Here is a 20,085-nt window from a genome sequence, read left to right as displayed (position 1 = left end):
TAGACTAGACTTTTTGGTTAAATAGCTAGACTCTTTGGTTAAATAATAATAAAAAAAGTTGTATTTGAAGGACTTGGGATCATCTTTTAGAGAAACTGATGATGGACTTAAGAGTCTTTTTTGGACTTAAGGTTTTCTTGCTCTGAAATTGGCCAACCATCAGCTCAATTTTAAAGGACTTGGGGTTGAGTAAATGGGATTAAAGTGACACCATTGCATCTGTTCATTTGGAGACTGAGGATTAAGGATTTTTTTTCGGCTTTCTTTTAAGCGGAAGGGTTCTCTTGGAGGAGCTCTTCCACCCAACCACTAAATTTTTCTTTCACTGTGAGCCTTTAAGATATTTCACCAGGGAGGTCTTGAATGTCCCTAGACTTAGTGAGTCCCTTATATCCTTATGAAGAGAATTCCAAGAGTCAAGAATTTTGATCTAATTTTCAGGAAATCCTAGGCACAGATGGCGTACTCATTTATCCTACATTCCCAGCCCAGGCACAACGTCATGGTGAAATCCTCCTGACCACATCAGGCGTGTATTATGCCATGTTAGCCAATGTGATAGGGTTCCCTTCAACCAATGTACCTCTGGGACTAGGCAGCAATGGGTTGCCTGTCGGACTGCAGGTATGTGAAACTGCCTCGGTGGCGCAGTGTGTCACTTCGTTTGGTAAGAAGGAGGGCGTGAGTTCAAACCCAACCGAGACATTTTGTTCTCATTTGTTTGATAATTGAACTAAGTAGCGAATGAGCATAGTCCACTGATACCGTCCACTCCACAGTACCTCGACAACATAGATTCACCTCGTCGATCGATGGCCGTCGACTATGTGTGGACACAGGTTAAGGGTTTCATTGATATTAAACTAATGTTTGTTGTCAAAATAACGTCACACCTAGGGGACTATTGGTCGCCAGCATTACATAAGGTACTCAGGTTAAATTGAAAAATACTGTGATAAAATGTGTTTGAAACAATTGTTCATGTCCCTCAGGTAATGGCAGGTCCAAACCAGGACAGATTGTGTTTAGCTGTAGCCAAAAAACTCGAGGACATCTTCTATGGATGGACGATGCCCAATTCTACAGGCATGCTAGTGGAATATCGGGACTGAATCAAACACAAACACTTGGGAAAACATAAAGGAGGTTGCAGAGGTCCTAGATTTGAACACTGGAGGGAAGTCGGGAGAGGAAAGCAGAGTTGCTGCAACAACAGTAACTGAATCAGAGGTTAGCTTTATCCAAGATATCCTATATAGATGGATGATACCCAATTTAAATACCTACCTGATCTTCATGAGGCTCGAAAGATACTCTGTGGGAGTTACAAATGAACTGTGTACCCTTCAGGCTAACTAGTTGGCTAACTTTTACCAAAATTAATCCTGAAATGAACTCATTCCGGAAAGAATTCGAGTAGATAAGTCAAATTTATCGACTATATAAGAAGAAATTGATAAATGAAAACTCAGAAAACCATGCATTTCTAGAAGAAGAAAAAAAAATCTTTCAGAAAAAGCTGAAAATTTGAATAGGTACCTGTTCAATTTATTGTTGGATTGTAGTGCACCTGATTCCCTGTGAACAGCAAAACCAAACACCCGGTATATGTACAAGAGAGATATGGCACACCCGGTAAAAAGAAGAGAGGCAGAGATATGTACCTACGTGTGAACAAGAAGGCAAAAGTAGCAAAATTAAAGCGCCCATTTATAAATTTGTAATATGTATAGAAAAGTGCTGGTCCCAGAATGTGATGTATGTACCTACACATAAAAAGATAAATGTATACTTACTAAATTCAACAAAGTTACGACCTAAATTTTTACCTATTTAAATTCAAGGACCAGAGATATCTATTTAAAAAGATTGTGGTACAAACTAATATTATCAATGTAGGCAGACAATTATTAAAGCTTATTTGGACACTCAAAAGCCCCTGGCGAAAAAGGAACAAATATAGATATTCATGAAAGCTCAATATAATACCCACTTCTGATTATTTCACAGACAAGAAGTGTACGAGTAGGTACATATAGGTATGATCGAAATAGAATGGGGATAGATTAAAATGGGGAAAATATGTACCTATGCATATTTTGTGAGAAAGAGGATAATTCCAGTGAGTTGTGTGACAAGAATTCAATCAAATTCGTTGAGTTGTTTTTCCCCCATAAGAAAACAGGTGTAGTGTATTATGTAGAGTTGCAATATGTTGAAGCATATTCCTACACCATCTACACCTAATCCTGTCGTGTTAAGTCCCGTTCCCACTTGTCGTTCGGAAAAAAAAAATCGTGTCGTAACTAATATTATCAATGTAGGCAGACAATTATTAAAGCTTATTTGGACACTCAAAAGCCCGCGGCGAAAAAGGAACAAATATAAATATTCATGAAAGCTCAATATAATACCCACTTCTGATTATTATTTCACAGACAAGAAGTGTACGAGTAGGTACATATAGGTATGATCGAAATAGAATGGGGAAAATATGCATGCATATTTTGTGAGAAAGAGGATAATTCCAGTGAATTGTGTGACAAGAATTCCATCAAATTCGTTGAGTTGTTTTTGGTGGAGAGAAGACCCCCATAAGAAAACAGGTGTAGTATATTATGTAGAGTTGCAATACGTTGAAGCATATTCGTACACCATCTACACCTAATCCTGTCGTGTTAAGTCCCGTTTCCACTTGTCACTCGGAAAAAAAATCGTGTCGTGTGTAGTGGGAACACTCTCATTTAAATTGCATTGCCTACAGAACATTCGGAAAAAAAATCGGATGAAACTCACGACAAGTGGGAACTGGCCTTTACTCATATAGAATAGAATAGAATATACCTTGTTTATCCTGCCCGAATAGGACTGAAAAGTCCCTTTACCCCAGCAGTCTAAGCAAGGTCTCGTATATTTGATAGGTTAAAGAATAATACATACAACTAACAATTCAGTAAAAAGACCTTGCTTGACTAGAAAAATACCTTGTGATAAGTGATAAAGTAAAATACACTGTTTTAACTTCATCTCACATTGTAGTATTCAGTTCAACCCAGAACATGCTGTGTAAGAGTGTGTACGGGTGAGAATTTGAGAGTGAGCGTTAAGCATGAGGGAGAGTAAAAGGAAGCCACGTACCTGCGAGATGGGGGCGACATGTCTTCAATAACTCCGTTGGTTTCCTCTGCTAATCGGAGTGCCAGTTCGTGATCCCGTCTCTCTTGTTCTAGTTGTTCGCGGAACTTGGCATCCATCATTGCCTCCTTCTCCATCTCAGCCTGGTGCAAATAATAGGAGAGAATGAACAACATGGCTGACGGTGAAATCAACCATCAAGTAACCAATAAAGTAATCACGTAAATGTAAATATCACACAAAAAGATATCTTCTTTGATTTCTGTACAGTAGACAGCAGAGGGAAAGACGTAAATGGAAAAAGTACTTTTTTCTTCAATAGTAGATTTACGAATAGTTGTTCGCGGAACTTGGCATCCATCATTGCCTCCTTCTCCATCTCAGCCTGGTGCAAATAATAGGAGAGAATGAACAACATGGCTAACGGTGAAATCAACCCATCAAGTAACCAATAAAGTAATCACGTAAATGTAAATATCACACAAAAAGATATCTCCTTAGAGTAGACAGCAGAGGGAAAGACGTAAATGGAAAAAGTACTTTTTTCTTCAATAGTAGATTTACGAGATATACTCGTAAAATGGTTGAGTGAGAGGAGGGAAAAGTGAAACTGTTATTCATTTAGGAGTGGTAAGACTAGTAGTTATCTATTAAAACTTACAGAAATACCTAGGGATGGGTATTTTCCATGGGAAAGTAAAAAGATATGAGCAATATCAGTCGCGCTTTAGGTGATGTTTCAAAGTCATAGAGCAGGAAAAATGAGGACCAACGGAATTTTTCTTTTTCTTCTACGACTTCTAGACAGAATAGAATATACCTTGTTTATCCTGCCCGAATAGGACTGAAAAGTCCCTTTACCCCAGCAGTCTAAGATGGTCTAGCGGGTCACTACTTTAACAAACTCCATCCTAAAAAGGCATCTCAAATTTCTGGTCTTACCGTACTCTTCAGCTTATCCATGAGTTCCCCGAGTTGAGTTTTGAACTTAGACCCGACACTAATGAACGTAAGCTTTCCCTTATTCTGACTGCTACTCTCCTGGAACAAGCTCTGGAGGAATGGGTTCTTGCTCTCTTGAACCAGAGCTTCTAGGGATGCGTGCAAGGCGTCATTGTTCTTCTCGATGAATTGATTCTGAAAATTTGTGAAGCAAAAGAGTGGTTTGTTAAACTGACTAAAAATTTGAGAATGGTTTATTAAACTGAGTAACCTTCTAGTAGTGAATATCACACTAGGTTTGTATACCGGAGGTCCCAGGTAATATTCTCGGTAAATTCAAAGTTTTCATAGATCTTTACGGCGTGCACCCAGCCTGGTGAGGAATACTGCGAACAAACCGCGGATAGCGTGAACGAACCGCGGATACCGCGAACAAACCGCGGATACCGCGAACGAACGGCGGATACCGCGAACAAACCGCGGATACCGCGAACTGAAAAGTCCCTTTACCCCAGCAGTCTAAGCAAGGTCTCGTATATTTGATAGGTTAAAGAATAATACATACAACTAACAATTCAGTAAAAAGACCTTGCTTGACTAGAAAAATACCTTGTGATAAGTGATAAAGTAAAATACACTGTTTTAACTTCATCTCACATTGTAGTATTCAGTTCAACCCAGAACATGCTGTGTAAGAGTGTGTACGGGTGAGAATTTGAGAGTGAGCGTTAAGCATGAGGGAGAGTAAAAGGAAGCCACGTACCTGCGAGATGGGGGCGACATGTCTTCAATAACTCCGTTGGTTTCCTCTGCTAATCGGAGTGCCAGTTCGTGATCCCGTCTCTCTTGTTCTAGTTGTTCGGGATACCGCGAACAAACCGTGGATACCGCGAACAAACCGCGGATACCGCGAACTAACGGCGGATACCACGAACAAACTGCGGATATTTAAAACTATCTGTGAATAACTTGAAAGAAGACAATGTACATAACTTTTATCTGAATAACCTCAGAGGAATCTCCAAACCAATGGTCGAAATAGGAGAAACCTCCCCTCAATCCCCCTACATTTCCCCTATCCCTACTTTTATTTTTGGTAGTAGGGGGTCAAGGGGAGGTTTCTTTATACCCAGATTTTCGTCAGAGCTCATTCTCTCTTCTGATTTCAGGTTGGAAGGTTCTCTCTTCCAGATCCCTCTCTGTAGTCTCTGTGATATCTCCAAATATTTGAACATGATTTTTTGGATAACAAGAGTTCCTATTAGAGTATTTAAGATTACCAAGGAGTCTTTTCTATGTAACTTTTCGCGAGAAATCGATTGGTATACATATGAAGTCTCTAGGAATGACGGTTAACAAATTATGTGCTTGTAAAGAGCACAAGTCAAAACATGATAGATGATTTTTTGAGAAAACGCCAATTGTTTTCGACTAGGTACTGTATTCATTGGGTAACATTTTAATGAAATTTGATACAGATTTCTTTGTGGTCTAAGGTTTGGTCATGAGATCTACTGAACAGCTACATCACTACCATCTTACCGTCTGATAGCATACAGCACCGGCAAAGTGCCGAATCAGGAATCCCTCATCATCTCGAATCTCGCGATGAGACTTGAGACGAGACATGCGAGGTAAGGCAAGACGGAAATGCCCCGCCCATTGCTTGTGAACTTCGCTGGTGAAATGTTCACTCGTGTGGCGAGGTAGCTTGGATTCCTCGTCCAGGAGACTGAAGATACCCGAGCCTTTGGCTTCAATCAGGTCTGAAAGAAAGGAAATTCAAGTGTTACTTACATTCCGTGTTCGGAAAACCCTATGTCAAAGTCAAATATTTCGTCAGTGTGTTGCAGTCTTGATTGTGGTTTCATTGGCGGCTATTAGATCTTGTTGAACAACAATCGAATAGATCTTGTTCACCTGTTAGAAACAATTATTTGCTCCCCACAAAAATTTGTACTATTATTGCGGTTGAATTCTACTAAAATATTGATAATCACACTAAGTACACTGTATACGATCTATACTTCCATATTGGGGTTCGAGCTTGTGACGCCTCAACAGCATACCAGACGCTTTAAAAACTATGCTTACCTAAGCGAAAAACAATATAAAAGACCCATTCCATAAAAACAAAATTAGCTTGAAATAAGGAACATTCAAAACTCACCAATGCAGTCCTGATTGTCAACAAAGTCAATCTTCTTCACATGCAATCCCTCACGCTGATATAATTCCTGCTCGTCCTTGAGAATTCTCTCGTTGAAAAACTGCTGCAGTTTCTCGTTGCAGTAGTTGATGCAGAACTGCTCGAAACTGTTCACAGTGAAGTATTCTGTGAGAGCGAGCAAAGTGGAAATAACAACATTAGGTGGGAATAATGGTGCGGTCTTAAGGTTCAAAGAAGGTGGAAAAAGTTTTAGGAAGGTATGGTCGAAAGGACATCGAAGTTTACCAGTACAAGAGTTCCTATTAGAGTATTTAAGATTACCAAGGAGTCTTTTCTATGTAACTTTTCGCGAGAAATCGATTGGTATACATATGAAGCCTCTAGGAATGACGGTTAACAAATTATGTGCTTGTAAAGAGCTTAAGTCAAAACATGATAGATGAGCCAATAGTTTTCGACTAGGTACTGTATTCATTGGGTAATATTTTAATGAAATTTGATACAGATTTCTTTGTGGTCTAAGGTTTGGTCATAATCAACTCTTTGAACTTTTTCATTAGAACGGCAATTAAAAATTGAACGACCTTTTAAATTTACTTTTCCGGATTTTCGACCTCATATTTGGATTTTTCACAACTTTTTACGTAGGAATCGACCTTTTAAGAATAATATTTTCCAAATTGCAACTCCTCCATTAATATTGAAAAGATTTACGAGATATACTCGTAAAATGGTTGAGTGAGAGGAGGGAAAAGTGAAACTGTTATTCATTTAGGAGTGGTAAGACTCGTAGTTATCTTCTAAAACTTACAGAAATACCTAGGGATGGGTATTTTCCATGGGAAAGTAAAAAGATATGAGCAAAGTAATATTGAAAACCCACAACGTAGATAGAAGTAGGAAAAATACGCTGAGTTACTAAATACTTTTTTTTTCTGACAAGTACTTAGGAGTGATAAGTGAAGGAGGTAAGTACCTAACAAGGTCTGATAATAATCTGCTAGATTAACTTACTGAATGACATACCCGACCCACAATATGTAACAAATAGTACCTGGTCATTAGCAATAACACTCAACGTGAAATTCTCATAAGATAACCACTAATAACAATAAATACAAAGGTATAGGTACAAACAATCAGCCCTGGGGCTGACGAAAAACGCCGACCCCGTCTGTACAAGGGAGAAGGAGAGGAAGAAGAAGATAGGTAAAAATAATTTTTAAAGAAGATATGTAGATAACCACTAATAACAATAAATACAAAGGTATAGGTACAAACAATCAGCCCTGGGGCTGACGAAAAACGCCGACCCCGTCTGTACAAGTGAGAAGGAGAGGAAGAAGAAGATGGGTAAAAATAAATTTTAAAGAAGATATGTAAGAATTGGTTGTATGGATTCCCCTTAATGTCCCTTTACCTGAATGAGAGCGGCAGTTTTCTTGTCCAAAACTTCTTGTTTCAGTCTTGCCTCTTCTTCCAGCTTCCTTCTTTGCTCCATTTCCATTTTCCTGGAAAGTAAATTTATTGTCTAGATTAGCAAAGTAGGAAGGCACAGGATGGAATCTCAAGCAATGTTACAGGTTTAAACTTTTTTTTAGCAGGATCACATAATAGGTACGTAATTTACTGATTAAAAGTTACACTTTCTATTATTTTTGTTTGTACTTACTTTTGCCCCCCCCCCTTTTTAAAGATGTTTGATATAAGGAATTGTAACTGCTAAAGTCTCATCATTACGAAAGCAAAGAGAATGAAGACAGGATAGGAGAAAGCCAGCCATGAACGAACCTTATCCGTTCAGTATAAAATACGCCCCGGGCGGGAATCGAACCCGTGACCTAGCGCTTACAAGGCAGACGCGCTACCCTCCAAGCGAACTAGGCTGGCAATTACATTCTTTGTTCGTTTGTTATTCTATCTTAGTTCTTACTTCTTCTTATTCTCCTCTTCCTCTCGTTTCGCATTCTCCTCCTGTTGTTTTCTTCTCTTCTCCGCTTCCATCTCCATCTGGATTTTCCTCAGCCTCTCCTGCTCCTCCGCGCTTCTTTGGTTTTCCAGTTTCTTCTGCAGTTTGTCCATCTCCTCGTTAGACTTGATCATGAGACTTGTGTACAGCTTGTTGATTTCGTCGGCCTTGATGGTTGGGGTTTTCTGTGGTGGGAAAATAGTGGGAAAAACTTGGAGTTTTACAACCAGAAATTAACTACAACTAGACATACGGACCTATACTTCGTATAAAAGGGGAATTTCGGCTGAAAATAGAAATCCTTCCAAGGGAATTTTAAGTTACAAATGATATCCTTGCAGAAGGTTCTGTAGTCTTTGAGAGGGGGTGTCGGGGTCAAGACGCCCGCCTGGTAAACAGGAAGGCGTGTGTTCATTCTTCATTCCCAGTCAAGGTATGGAATTCCTGAAAGTTCTTTGAGAATTTGACCATAGTAAAAGTAGTAGCCTTTGAGAATTTGACCATAGTAAAAGTAGTAGCCTACTGCTGGACTAAAGGGACCTTTCAGTCCTATTCGAACATCATAGAGAAGCACTATTATGAAACGGTCCTTTCTAAATCTAGTATCTAGTAAAAAGGGTTGCCGAACGTCATATTTATTTCTTATCTTATGAAAGTAAAAAGTGTAGTTAGGAAATAGGTACCTTTATCTTGAGAACGGCAGCTTGCATGTCTTGCTGAAGGCGTTTGAGCTGGTCTATACTGCTCTCCTTATCTTTCTTCAGTTGATTGATAAGAGACTCCATCCTTGCCAGCATAGACTGAAAAATAATCAGCACAATAAAGTTGAATTGAATTGCCAAAGCTAGAGATAGTTTTTTTTAGTTTTGATAAAGGGAACTATGAGGTCTTATCGTCCTAAAATAAAATAAAGGACGACAGGATAGGAGAAGACCAAAATCTTTCCGAGAGCGAATCTCATCTGTTTAGGATAAAGTTCCCCCCGGGCGGAAATTGAACCCACGACCTATCGCTAAGAAGGCAAGCGCTTCTCTCGTTGAAAAACTGCTGCAGTTTCTCGTTGCAGTAGTTGATGCAGAACTGCTCGAAACTGTTCACAGTGAAGTATTCTGTGAGTGGGAGCAAAGTGGAAATAACAACATTAGGTGGGAATAATGGTGCGGTCTTAAGGTTTAAAGAAGGTGGAAGAAGTTTTAGGAAGGTATGGTCGAAAGGACATCGAAGTTTACCAGTAGTGATCTTCTTTGTTTTGAAGTTTATCGCCAGAAATGCATAGCACAGAAATTTGTTGACTGAAAAAGTTTAAAGACGGTGGTGCAAAGGCTTTTTCACATACAAAATTGTTATAAAAATACATCCAAATTCGTACTAGCCTATTGAAATACCTAATAATGCCCTAAACGTAGCTCGTGTGAAAGTCTTACCAAATCCTGCAATGTCCAGAACTCCAATATAGTAGCTGGACGCCTTAAACGGAATACTCTTGTTGATTCTATACACCACATGATCAAACAGTCGACTGTATATAGCCTTAGCCAGGGCGTCACGGGCATTGTTGGCTTCATATACTTTGAGAGGCACTAGGATGACAGTGCCCTTGAGTCCGCCCCTGTTGGTCATCATCACTTTGGTTACCAGAGATTGGCGCAGTTCTTCAGGGTCGACACTAAGCAGGAGAGCGGCAGTTTTCAGACATTCTTCCGAATCTGAAATACAAATAATTTGAATTGTATTAAACAATACTTAAATGATTGTCAAAATTATTTTTCTCCACTTGATAAACCTCGATAAACTTTATGACTTGACTTGGAATCGAACCACCAACCTCCAGATCCGAAGTCTAGCGCGTTAACCAATACACCATTGTGGTTGGTTTCTGTACAAGTACCTGCTTTAAACTACACAGAGAACCCATCATGAGAATTGAGAGAAGGGTGAGGAAAATAATTATGTCCATGATAGTATTTGACTGGGGGTTGACACCCCGTTGTTACTATGAATTCAAAATATCAATAGTTATTATTATTACTTCACTGGGTTACTAGGGGTCGTATATCGTAGTTAGGGTGAGTGACAGGAAGGGTGATTCATATTATTTTAGGGTGAAAAACGATACATGTGATATTTGAGGAATAAGTATTGGGATGCACGTGTTATAAGGACCTAATGGCCAAGTTCCCGACATTTGAAAAACAACAACACCGAACAAAACGCACACAGGACCAAACACAACTGTGGTTGGGTTTGAATTCTTACTTTCGCAAACTTTGGATCCTCCTTTGCTCTCCTCTAGATTCTCTTCAAAGGAAATGTTGCCCAGGTGTAAAACTGCAGCCACCATGGAGTAAAGTTCGTACCGTTCCAACTCGGTTAGGCCTAGTCTTCCCAGAGCCTGAAACGGAAGAAAATATGAAATAAGAATAAGTAAAATGTCAATAAAAATATTACTCTCTTTGAAATAATCTGTCCTCCTCTCTGCGATTTCAGGTCGATAAGACCTCCGTTGTTACAGTATTGTATCAAATATTTTCATGAAAAAAGTGCCAAATGAAGCAGAAGTTACCTCCTTAGGTATCGAAAAAAAAGAAGAAGCAGAAGTTTTACCTGGTCCATATTCTTGAAATCTTCCACATCATCCAACATAGGATCTCTCAGAGGTCCTTTCTTAGAATGCATCGCACTCTTCTGATTGGGACTTAGCGTTTTCTCTGTAGTGGAGTTTGTGAAATATTGAGAACAGCCATTCTTCAGCATGGAGTAAAGTTCGTACCGTTCCAACTCGGTTAGGCCTAGTCTTCCCAGAGCCTGAAACGGAAGAAAATATGAAATAAGAATAAGTGAAATGTCAATAAAAATATTACTCTCTTTGAAATAATCTGTCCTCCTCTTTGCGATTTCAGGTCGATAAGACATCCGTTGTTACAGTATCGTATCAAATATTTTCAAGAAAAAAGTGCCAAATGAAGCAGAAGTTACCTCTTTAGGTATCGAAAAAAAGAAGAAGCAGAAATTTTACCTGGTCCATATTCTTGAAATCTTCCACATCATCCAACATAGGATCTCTCAGTGGTCCTTTCTTAGAATGCATCGCACTCTTCTGATTGGGACTTAGCGTTTTCTCTGTAGTGGAGTTTGTGAAATATTGGGAACAGCCGTTCTTCAAATACTGAAATGGAAAAAAGATGTATTGGTTATAGATATGAAAGTAGATATACCATTTCCAAAGGTAGAATATGTGCAAGGGCAAGATAAATTGACAGTGCCTTTAGATATTAAATGTTCAAACTCACCAGAAAGTCGTCAGGTTTGCTCAGCTTCAGTTTGTTCCTCAGCTTCTCATCAGCACCGGCACACAGCAGATAGAACACATGATAATTCCGCTCCTCAGGACTCTGCGTGCAAATTCTCGACTTCTCCAGAAGATAATGCGAAATGTAGCCACCCACCACGGTACATCTAGAGTCGAAGTGAACTTCCATGAATTTGCCAAAACGAGAAGAGTTGTTGTTACGCGTTGTCTTGGCGTTTCCGAACGCTTCTAGCACCGGATTGGCTGCAAATGGATACAAGGATTATGACTAAAAGGTGATGCAGTGTTAGATAAGTTGGTATTTAAACCCGAAAAAAAGATGAAGAGTTTTGATGTAAATATCAAAAATAAGACCTTTATGCTAAGTGCTCTTAAAAAAAAAAAAAAAAAATTGTTGGTCCCCCAAAAAGGTACTCTGAAAATCTTGTGGCACTTAAGGCGTCAATATTTAGTCATGTTTATCAAACGATACAATTATTATGATGGTATGTTAAAATAATCCCGTCCCCAAACGAAGCTAGAAGATATTTTATTTTGGCATCCATATTTCCTCTAACTCACCATCAAGGATTTTCTGCTCAATAGGCACAGAGCGCACCACTGTGCTTTCTTCCAGTGAGACATGAGGAGCCACTTTTTGACCTTGGCCACCATATTGGCCAAATTATCGGGGTCCGATCTCATGATGGCATCAAATTCGGCAAACTTCCCCGGACGGAAGAAAACCTTGGACACACCGAACTTGTAATCCTTCTCGTTCATACCCAGAGCTCGGAATAGTGCCTGGGAATAGAATAGATTTGAATTGTAATGGAATTTGATACACAAATAAAGAAAGGTGATAAAATTTTTATTTGTTTATGATCTAGCTGTGCTGACAAAAAGTGGAAAGTTCACAAATGAAATCAGATGAATAGAGTGAAAAATGACCGACCAACAATAAAGTTCAATCAAATTAATTATCAAATAAATGAATGAAATAAATAAACAACTTAATGAATGAATGAATGAATGACTTAGATAAATATTTAAAATTGAAAATGCTGTAATTTTTTGCTTACCTTACAAAACAGGCGTGGATCCAATCGTGCCAACTCCGGGGGCAAAAACTTCTTATACATAGCGTAGAGGTCTTGGAAGTGCGCCCTAGATGGGTACCCTTGCTGCATGAGTTCCAGTACTGAGGTCATGCCCGAACACTGGAGCTGTGACAATATGGAACCCCCCTCGAAATGGTGGTCCACCATCTTCTGGTTGGGCTTGATACATCGGATGAAGTTCGTACCCTAGAAAGAAAATTCACTTTAGCCAAATTTTTCTTACGGATAATGTCAAAATCGATGGAAATTCCATAGGAAAAATGGTTCTACCTGCATTCATAGTTGTTGGGGACTAAAAATAAGTCAATGAGATTTAGTCTTTCATAGATTATGGCTCCCACGGAAATAAATGATTAGACTGCTTTCAGACTGGAAGGTTCTCTCTGCTCCCTCTCTCCTCTCTGTGATATCTCCAAATATTTCAACATGATTTTTTTTTTTTACAACAGTTTCCATTAGAGTATTTAAGATGACCAACGAGTCTTTCCTATGTAACTTTTCACGAGAAATCAATCGGTGTAAATGTAAGGGTTCTAGGGAATGATGGTCACCAAATATGCGCTTGTAACAAGCCAATATCAAAAAATTTCGAAAGTTATATCCACTTTTTTTTACATCAATAGATTACGACATACAGCCTGATTTCCTCGAATTTGCCATCAAAAATTTTGTCAAAAGAGAACGAATGTGCCATCAAATTCATACAGGGTGTCTACCAAAATGAAAAAATCAATCGGTGTACATGTAAGGGTTCTAGGAATGATGGTTCACGAAATATGCGCTTGTAACAAGCCAATATCAAAAAATTTCGAAAGTTATATCCACTTTTTTTACACCAATAATTTACGACATACAGCCTGATTTCCTCGAATTTGCCATCAAAAATTTTGTCAAAAGAGAACGAATGTGCCATCAAATTCATACAGGGTGTCTACCAAAATGAAAAAAATTCCCTGACTTTTCTCGGTTTTCCAGTCCATTTTTTCCAAATTTCCAGTCTACTTTTTCAAGATTTTCCACCCTATTCCCACTGCGTAACAGATTTTTTTTTTCTTCAAGTAATGTTCCCACCAAGCCTGTTCAATATTAATTCTCCAATCTTTTTTCATCCCACTAGGGTAAGGGCTTAAGTCCTCCATTCGCACATGAAATAACTGCGCCGCAGGCCGAATTCTTTCAAAATATTGGCCCTGAGTCAATTTCCTACAGCCATTTCCCTCTGATCTGGCTTTGGGCCCCTAATAAGTAGTTACTTACTATGAACACCCAAAATGACCCAACCGGGATTTTTTTTTTCCAAAATCAACTCTAACAAGAAAAGAGGCGAACAGATCTTATATTATAAGAACAAGATCCGTTCATAGTTCCACACTGATCGCTCTATCTCAAGAATCACAAGACCTAGAAAGCTGAAATTTGATAGGACTATTCCTTTTATGGTCTAGGTGTGCAATAAGAAGGATTTTGCGAAAATCTAAACCGATCCTGAGATATGATCAATTTTTGATCGCTAAAATCAGTAGAGCTGCTTGATTTCGAAATACGGATTGACAGCTATCAGAATGTTCGCAACATAGGTCTGGAATGATATGAGGAAAGTTAGACATAGAAAAGGGAGGCATTGTTTGTTTCACATGTGGAATTCTATTGGATGATATGTAAGACCCACAACGAAAGTTTGCAATTTATAAAATATAGAAATAGTAGATTAATAGAAACAGTAAGTTACATTTTGATTAATCTACTCCTAGGAGGTGCAAATTTATAGGTAAGAGAACCTGAGACGCTTTCAATGTCAAATGCCTTTTCCACAAGTTTGGCCATGCCTCGGGATGAACTAGCGGGATTCCGGAGCGAAGCGACGGAATTCAGCTAGTACTTACATAAATTTTATCCTTGTTATAACGGTTCTTGATATTATTCAACAATGTGGCTTCGTTCAAGTACATGAGGGAACCTGTAGGAGACGAAACAGTCCATTGTTAGAAATAATGACATGGAAATCATTGAAGTAAAAAGTAAATTCAAGTCTACAGTTTCAGTGGTCGTTTCAGAACAAGAGGATATTCGTGCCTTTATGTGGGGAATGTCATAGATCATTTCACAATTGCAATGATCAATTGTGGTCGGGCGAACACACAATAAAATAGGCGAAACTCGAGTCGGAGTAGAAAAACACAAATACCTAGTATCCAATAATAATAAAAACGGTAAGAATAATGATGATCAATTAACGCAATTGTGTATGCACATGCCTGACAGTTTCTTAGGTAACAATAATTAATATATCTAAATTCTAAAGACTCAATTCGTTCGAAATTTTCATACTACTCGTAATAGCCGTAATGATAAATTATAATATTTAACATTTACAAAAAATGTAACTAAATGAATTAATGAACTTCAAAGAACTTTAGATCGACATTTATTGTTTATCAATGACAAATTTTTGGTTTGGTAAAGTCACGTTGAATGGTCAACTATGGCTTTTACGGGGCAACAGACCCAATGACATGACTAAAACTTTTACTATAAATGTACCTGAAGAATACAGAATGACTTTATGACTATAATAACATTATTCTACTTCTAAAATATAGTAAACAAAGAAACATAAGTAAATAATAGACTTGATCATTTGCCTTATTACAGTTATTGCATTAGATCTTGAGCTGTTTCATTTCATTACTGCATTAGGTACTAGTACTGTTTCATTAATCATGACTCCTATTCATTCATTCTTCATTGCGTTTGCGTCCTATCTCCTGAGATTTCCTTTCTATTCTTGTGGTTAGGAAACGCATTGCCTCATTATGGTACTGCTAAACCGAAGACGCTCAGTAATTTCATTTCTACAGAGTATGACAAAGCCTTGTAGTAAATCCATGGTGTGTAGAGATTGACATGATGGTATCTAAATTCCCGCAAGGTTCAGACTTCCTAGGCTACAAAAATAAGTTGGACTGAGATGGACCACAGAGGTGAATTTCAGGACGAAAAGGGTTCAAATTTGAACTTGAAATTGAGATTCCAATGGATCGTGTGTTAAACTTCTTTTAACACACCTTCAATAAAGACCGCATCAAAAGGAATTAGAGGGTTGAAATATCTTGCATTGTAACATCCTCAACATTCTTTCATGAATCTTTTGATCGTCAGATAAGAAATCAAAATCTTTTAAAACTCAACCCCAAACCTTTTATCAAAATATTATCTCAAATAATTGAACTTATCTAATATCTAATCCATTTCTCGTCCTGCCTTTACTCTAGTCATCTAATTTTAATGATTTATTATCTAACACTATTATGAAGTACCGATAAGAAAGTACCTTAGAACCTCAAGCCTTTCTATTTCGAACTAGTCTAACAAACTCGTATTTATAATTATTACAAATTACAAATATTGATACTAGTATGTCCTTCCTACAACCTACTCGTTGGAAATAAATTAGAATGTTCACTTACACATTCTCATAAAACAAAACTCTAGATACAAATTTGACCGTACTATTTTCACCTATTATTTTAAGTAGTGCTTGTTAACCCTGATAGGTTATAAAATATTCACTAAATAGATCTCGTAGTAATACCTATGTAGTGATCTAGTAATAATTTTACTCATATCCACACCTAATAAAAGTGTATTTCACTATCACTCTCGAAATAAAACAGCAAGGAATGTGCAAAGGCTTTTTCACATACAAAATTGTTATAAAAATACATCCAAATTCGTACTAGCCTATTGAAATACCTAATAATGCCCTAAACATAGCTCGTGTGAAAGTCTTACCAAATCCTGCAATGTCCAGAACTCCAATATAGTAGCTGGAAGCCTTAAACGGAATACTCTTGTTGATTCTATACACCACATGATCAAACAGTCGACTGTATATAGCCTTAGCCAGGGCGTCACGGGCATTGTTGGCTTCATATACTTTGAGAGGCACTAGGATGACAGTGCCCTTGAGTCCGCCCCTGTTGGTCATCATCACTTTGGTTACCAGAGATTGGCGCAGTTCACTCTAGATACAAATTTGACCGTACTATTTTCACCCATTATTTTAAGTAGTGCTTGTTAACCCTGATAAGTTATAAAATATTCACTAAATAGATCTCGTAGTAATACCTATGTAGTAATCTAGTAATAATTTTACTCATATCCACACCTAATAAAAGTGGATTTCACTTTCACTCTCGAAATAAAACAGCAAGGAACGAACAAATAAACCTACAGTTCTGCATGAGTGCCATTTAACACTCTGGTTTGCAGAGTAGGGTCTTCTTTCTGCTTCAATATGCGAAACTCCAGTTGAATGTATTTCATAATAGTCAAAATCCATCAAGCTGAAATTTGTAATGTGGTTTTGAGATACATAAGGCTGAGATGCTGTAATATGATAAACAGTACCTAGCCTACCTAGATGTACCTTGTTGGTAACTCACCTAAGAATCTATAAAGAGTAAAGAGTGAGTAAGTTATAAAAGTGAACTAGTCGGTTAGTGAGTCAGATCCTAACTTATAGGGGGTTATTTTTTTTATTATTATTATCATTTTTTTTTTTAAGATAAGTGTTTCACCGCCGTTTTTATTTCGTAGCAATGAAACAACCTCTACATTGGGCATGTGGTCTGTGTCGTAGCATGTCCATCCCGTAGTCTGCCTCTCATCAAATGGGCGAGACGCTTGATGTGGCCTGTGGCGTGGCATGCCCATCCCGTAGTTTGCCTTTCGTCAGATGGGCGAGAAGGGGCACAATACTTCCCATTTAGGTGCTGGGTCAACACGAGAACACCAGAAAGTAACCCGTTGAAATATTTGCAATCGAAAAACGAGTACAAATTTTTGTCGATGGTGGGATTCGAACCCGGGATCTTCTGCATGGCAAGCAAGCGCGTTACCACTGGACCAACCATGCACCCCAAACATGTTTTAGGATTTGATTTATTGACTGAGTAGCCCACTGAAAATAATGAAAAGAGCTCTCTTCACACATCTCTAATGAAGATCGTACCTGTTTTGTTGACATACGCACGCATTCCTTCACAAGTCAATCGTGACAAGGTATTTAAAACGGTCATAATCAAAACTTACAGTTATCATCAACATCTTTGCTGTCATGCTCTTCTGCTGTGTAGACCCGATCCAGAGAAAATGCTGCCTTGGGTTTCTTCGAGTCCAAAGGCTGAACAGTGACTTCGTCCATACCCAGGTCCAGAATTCGGCCCAGAACAAACCCATCTGCCGGGTCTGGTACCCAGACCTTTTGGTTCTCCATCACTGAAACAGATAGAAATATGAGTCAACGTTTCTAGTCGGGGATCGTGAAATGAGTTCAAAGAACTTAATTGTGTCAAACATGAATGCTTATCACGATATGGCTTGAACTTGTACACCACGGATTCAAAGTCCACCGCGCCAACCACTACACTAATGCTAATGAGACTGGTATACCAAGTCAGATTATCTCGGAATTGATATTAATAAATTAATTGAGAATCAAGATTGTACTCAGCACAGTAATGATCCAGGTTGGTAGGCCTCAGACTTAATCAATTACAAAAATCACGTGTTCGTTTTTGCTCAGTAATCTTAAGGGTGTGTGCCTTCATATTTTGATTCATTTGTATACCCCGAAAAGAGTTGAAGATGTCCGATGAAAATGCCAAAAATCAGACCTTTATGGCTAAGTGCCTTCTCAATCAATCAGTGAGTCAAAATTTATTTTTATCGATTGATGCAACTGTGAAGGTACAAGGCAATACTCGCGTGTTTTAATGGGTGTTCCAATAGGTACATATATCAGTAGGACTGATAAGCAAATGTTTCTACAAGACCAGAGTGTGAAAAGGAAGGGGTAAAAAACATTAATAATTCAGTGAACTCGACCTTATTATATGACATTTGGAATAAGTACTTGGTTATTCTATGCCAGTATGCACTTATACCTACCATCGAAACTCTTGCTTCGCCATAGCTAGCTAGTGCTATAGGTAGGTACTTATGTCACCTATTATGAAAATTCAAAAGCCCTGGCAAGTAAACATGTCAGTGTATCCATTAGTTATGTATTATGTCCAATGCCAATACATATTGGGATGTTTATACTATGTAGGTACATCAACTAAAATAATAGAGGTAGGCAGGATGAGTAAGGAGTAAGAAGGTATGCTATTGTTAACTCGTGTATTAACTATAAATTCATTAGTAGTTATTGACAAAGGGCTTAGAACTTCGAAATACTTATGTACATAATACCTTATTATATGACATTTGGAATAAGTACTTGGTTATTCTATGCCAGTATGCACTTATACCTACCATCGAAACTCTTGCTTCGCCATACCTAGCTAGTGCTATATGTAGGTACTTATGTCACCTATTATGAAAATTCAAAAGCCCTGGCAAGTAAACATGTCAGTGTATCCATTAGGTATGTATCATGTCCAATGCCAATACATATTGGGATGTTTATACTATGTAGGTACATCAACTAAAATAATAGAGGTAGGCAGGATGAGTATAAGGAGTAAGAAGGTATGCTATTGTTAACTCATGTATTAACAATAAATTCATTAGTAGTTATTGACAAAGGGCTTAGAACTTCGAAATACTTATGTACATCACAAAACTTTACAGAAATAAATTATAGGTAAAAAAAAAGTGATTGAAAGACTGTTACTCATGCAATAGTACATGATAAATAGAACTATTGAACAATATGAAACCTTTTAAATAAAAATTTTCATCTTATTATAAGTACAAAACATACAAGCATACAATTCATATTGAATTGGGATGGGTCATGATTACGAGAAAGAAGCAGGGGGGTTTCCTGTCAAGAAAACCTAACAAATTATGAACTTGTGACCTATGTTATTGAGATATTATAATATAGGAGCTCTTACTTTGTTCCGACATTGTTTCAACTGAGAATACTGCACTATACTAAACACTTATCAATTCAAAATAAAAGAAAAAATCATATTTTTAATTAAATATTTCGTAATATTTAAACGAGAATACAGGACAACATTACAGACATGAAAACACCCTTCTTATGTTGATTTTGTTTACGCAGTCGCAGGCGTTGCCCTTAGCAACCGTCAATGTGAGCTAGTTTTAGCGATTGTCGCTATAGGGGAGCCACTTGATTGAACCTTTTCGCGCTTCGTTTAAAATCTACAGTGAATCAATGTGATAAAGGATAATAATTATTATGTGAGTATGATATCATTATTTATTAGTAAGCAAGGATGGGGCGGTACGTAACAAAATCTAACACATTGATCAAACTGCTAATATAATTGGTGGTTTTTATCATTATTTATCTGCCATTCGGCTTTAAAATAACCCACTTTCCATTTTCTCATCCATTTTGCGAGTAAAAAATCTTGTAAATTTTCAGTGCACACATCATTAAATCCCTAGAATTACCAATCTCCTGGGCCCTGTTTCA

General features: G+C 37.9%; 1 protein-coding gene across 1 annotated transcript in view; it reads right to left on the bottom strand.

The window, feature by feature from the left end:
* LOC103510449 (myosin heavy chain 95F) overlaps positions 1–19,644 on the bottom strand; it is a 28,889-nt gene extending 9,245 nt beyond the window's left edge. Inside the window, exons 1-15 of the mRNA XM_026824487.1 lie at positions 19,535–19,644; positions 17,721–17,906; positions 14,510–14,583; positions 14,146–14,205; positions 12,588–12,812; positions 12,264–12,309; positions 12,088–12,135; positions 11,507–11,769; positions 11,233–11,382; positions 10,821–11,021; positions 10,473–10,608; positions 9,641–9,922; positions 6,248–6,412; positions 5,620–5,843; positions 4,078–4,272 (exon numbers count right to left, since the gene is read on the bottom strand). Coding sequence (XP_026680288.1) covers positions 4,078–4,272; positions 5,620–5,843; positions 6,248–6,412; positions 9,641–9,922; positions 10,473–10,608; positions 10,821–11,021; positions 11,233–11,382; positions 11,507–11,769; positions 12,088–12,135; positions 12,264–12,309; positions 12,588–12,812; positions 14,146–14,205; positions 14,510–14,583; positions 17,721–17,906; positions 19,535–19,547 — 2,268 coding nt within the window. The 5' untranslated portion in view covers positions 19,548–19,644. The remainder of the gene's footprint in view (positions 1–4,077; positions 4,273–5,619; positions 5,844–6,247; positions 6,413–9,640; positions 9,923–10,472; positions 10,609–10,820; positions 11,022–11,232; positions 11,383–11,506; positions 11,770–12,087; positions 12,136–12,263; positions 12,310–12,587; positions 12,813–14,145; positions 14,206–14,509; positions 14,584–17,720; positions 17,907–19,534) is intronic.
* Between the last annotated feature and the right edge of the window lie 441 nt (positions 19,645–20,085).

This window comes from Diaphorina citri, unplaced genomic scaffold (genome assembly GCF_000475195.1).
Source record: "Diaphorina citri unplaced genomic scaffold, Diaci psyllid genome assembly version 1.1 scaffold600, whole genome shotgun sequence".
Taxonomy (NCBI): domain Eukaryota; kingdom Metazoa; phylum Arthropoda; class Insecta; order Hemiptera; family Psyllidae; genus Diaphorina; species Diaphorina citri.
Note: the sequence above shows the minus strand (reverse complement) of the source record. Positions and strands in the feature narration are given on the sequence as shown.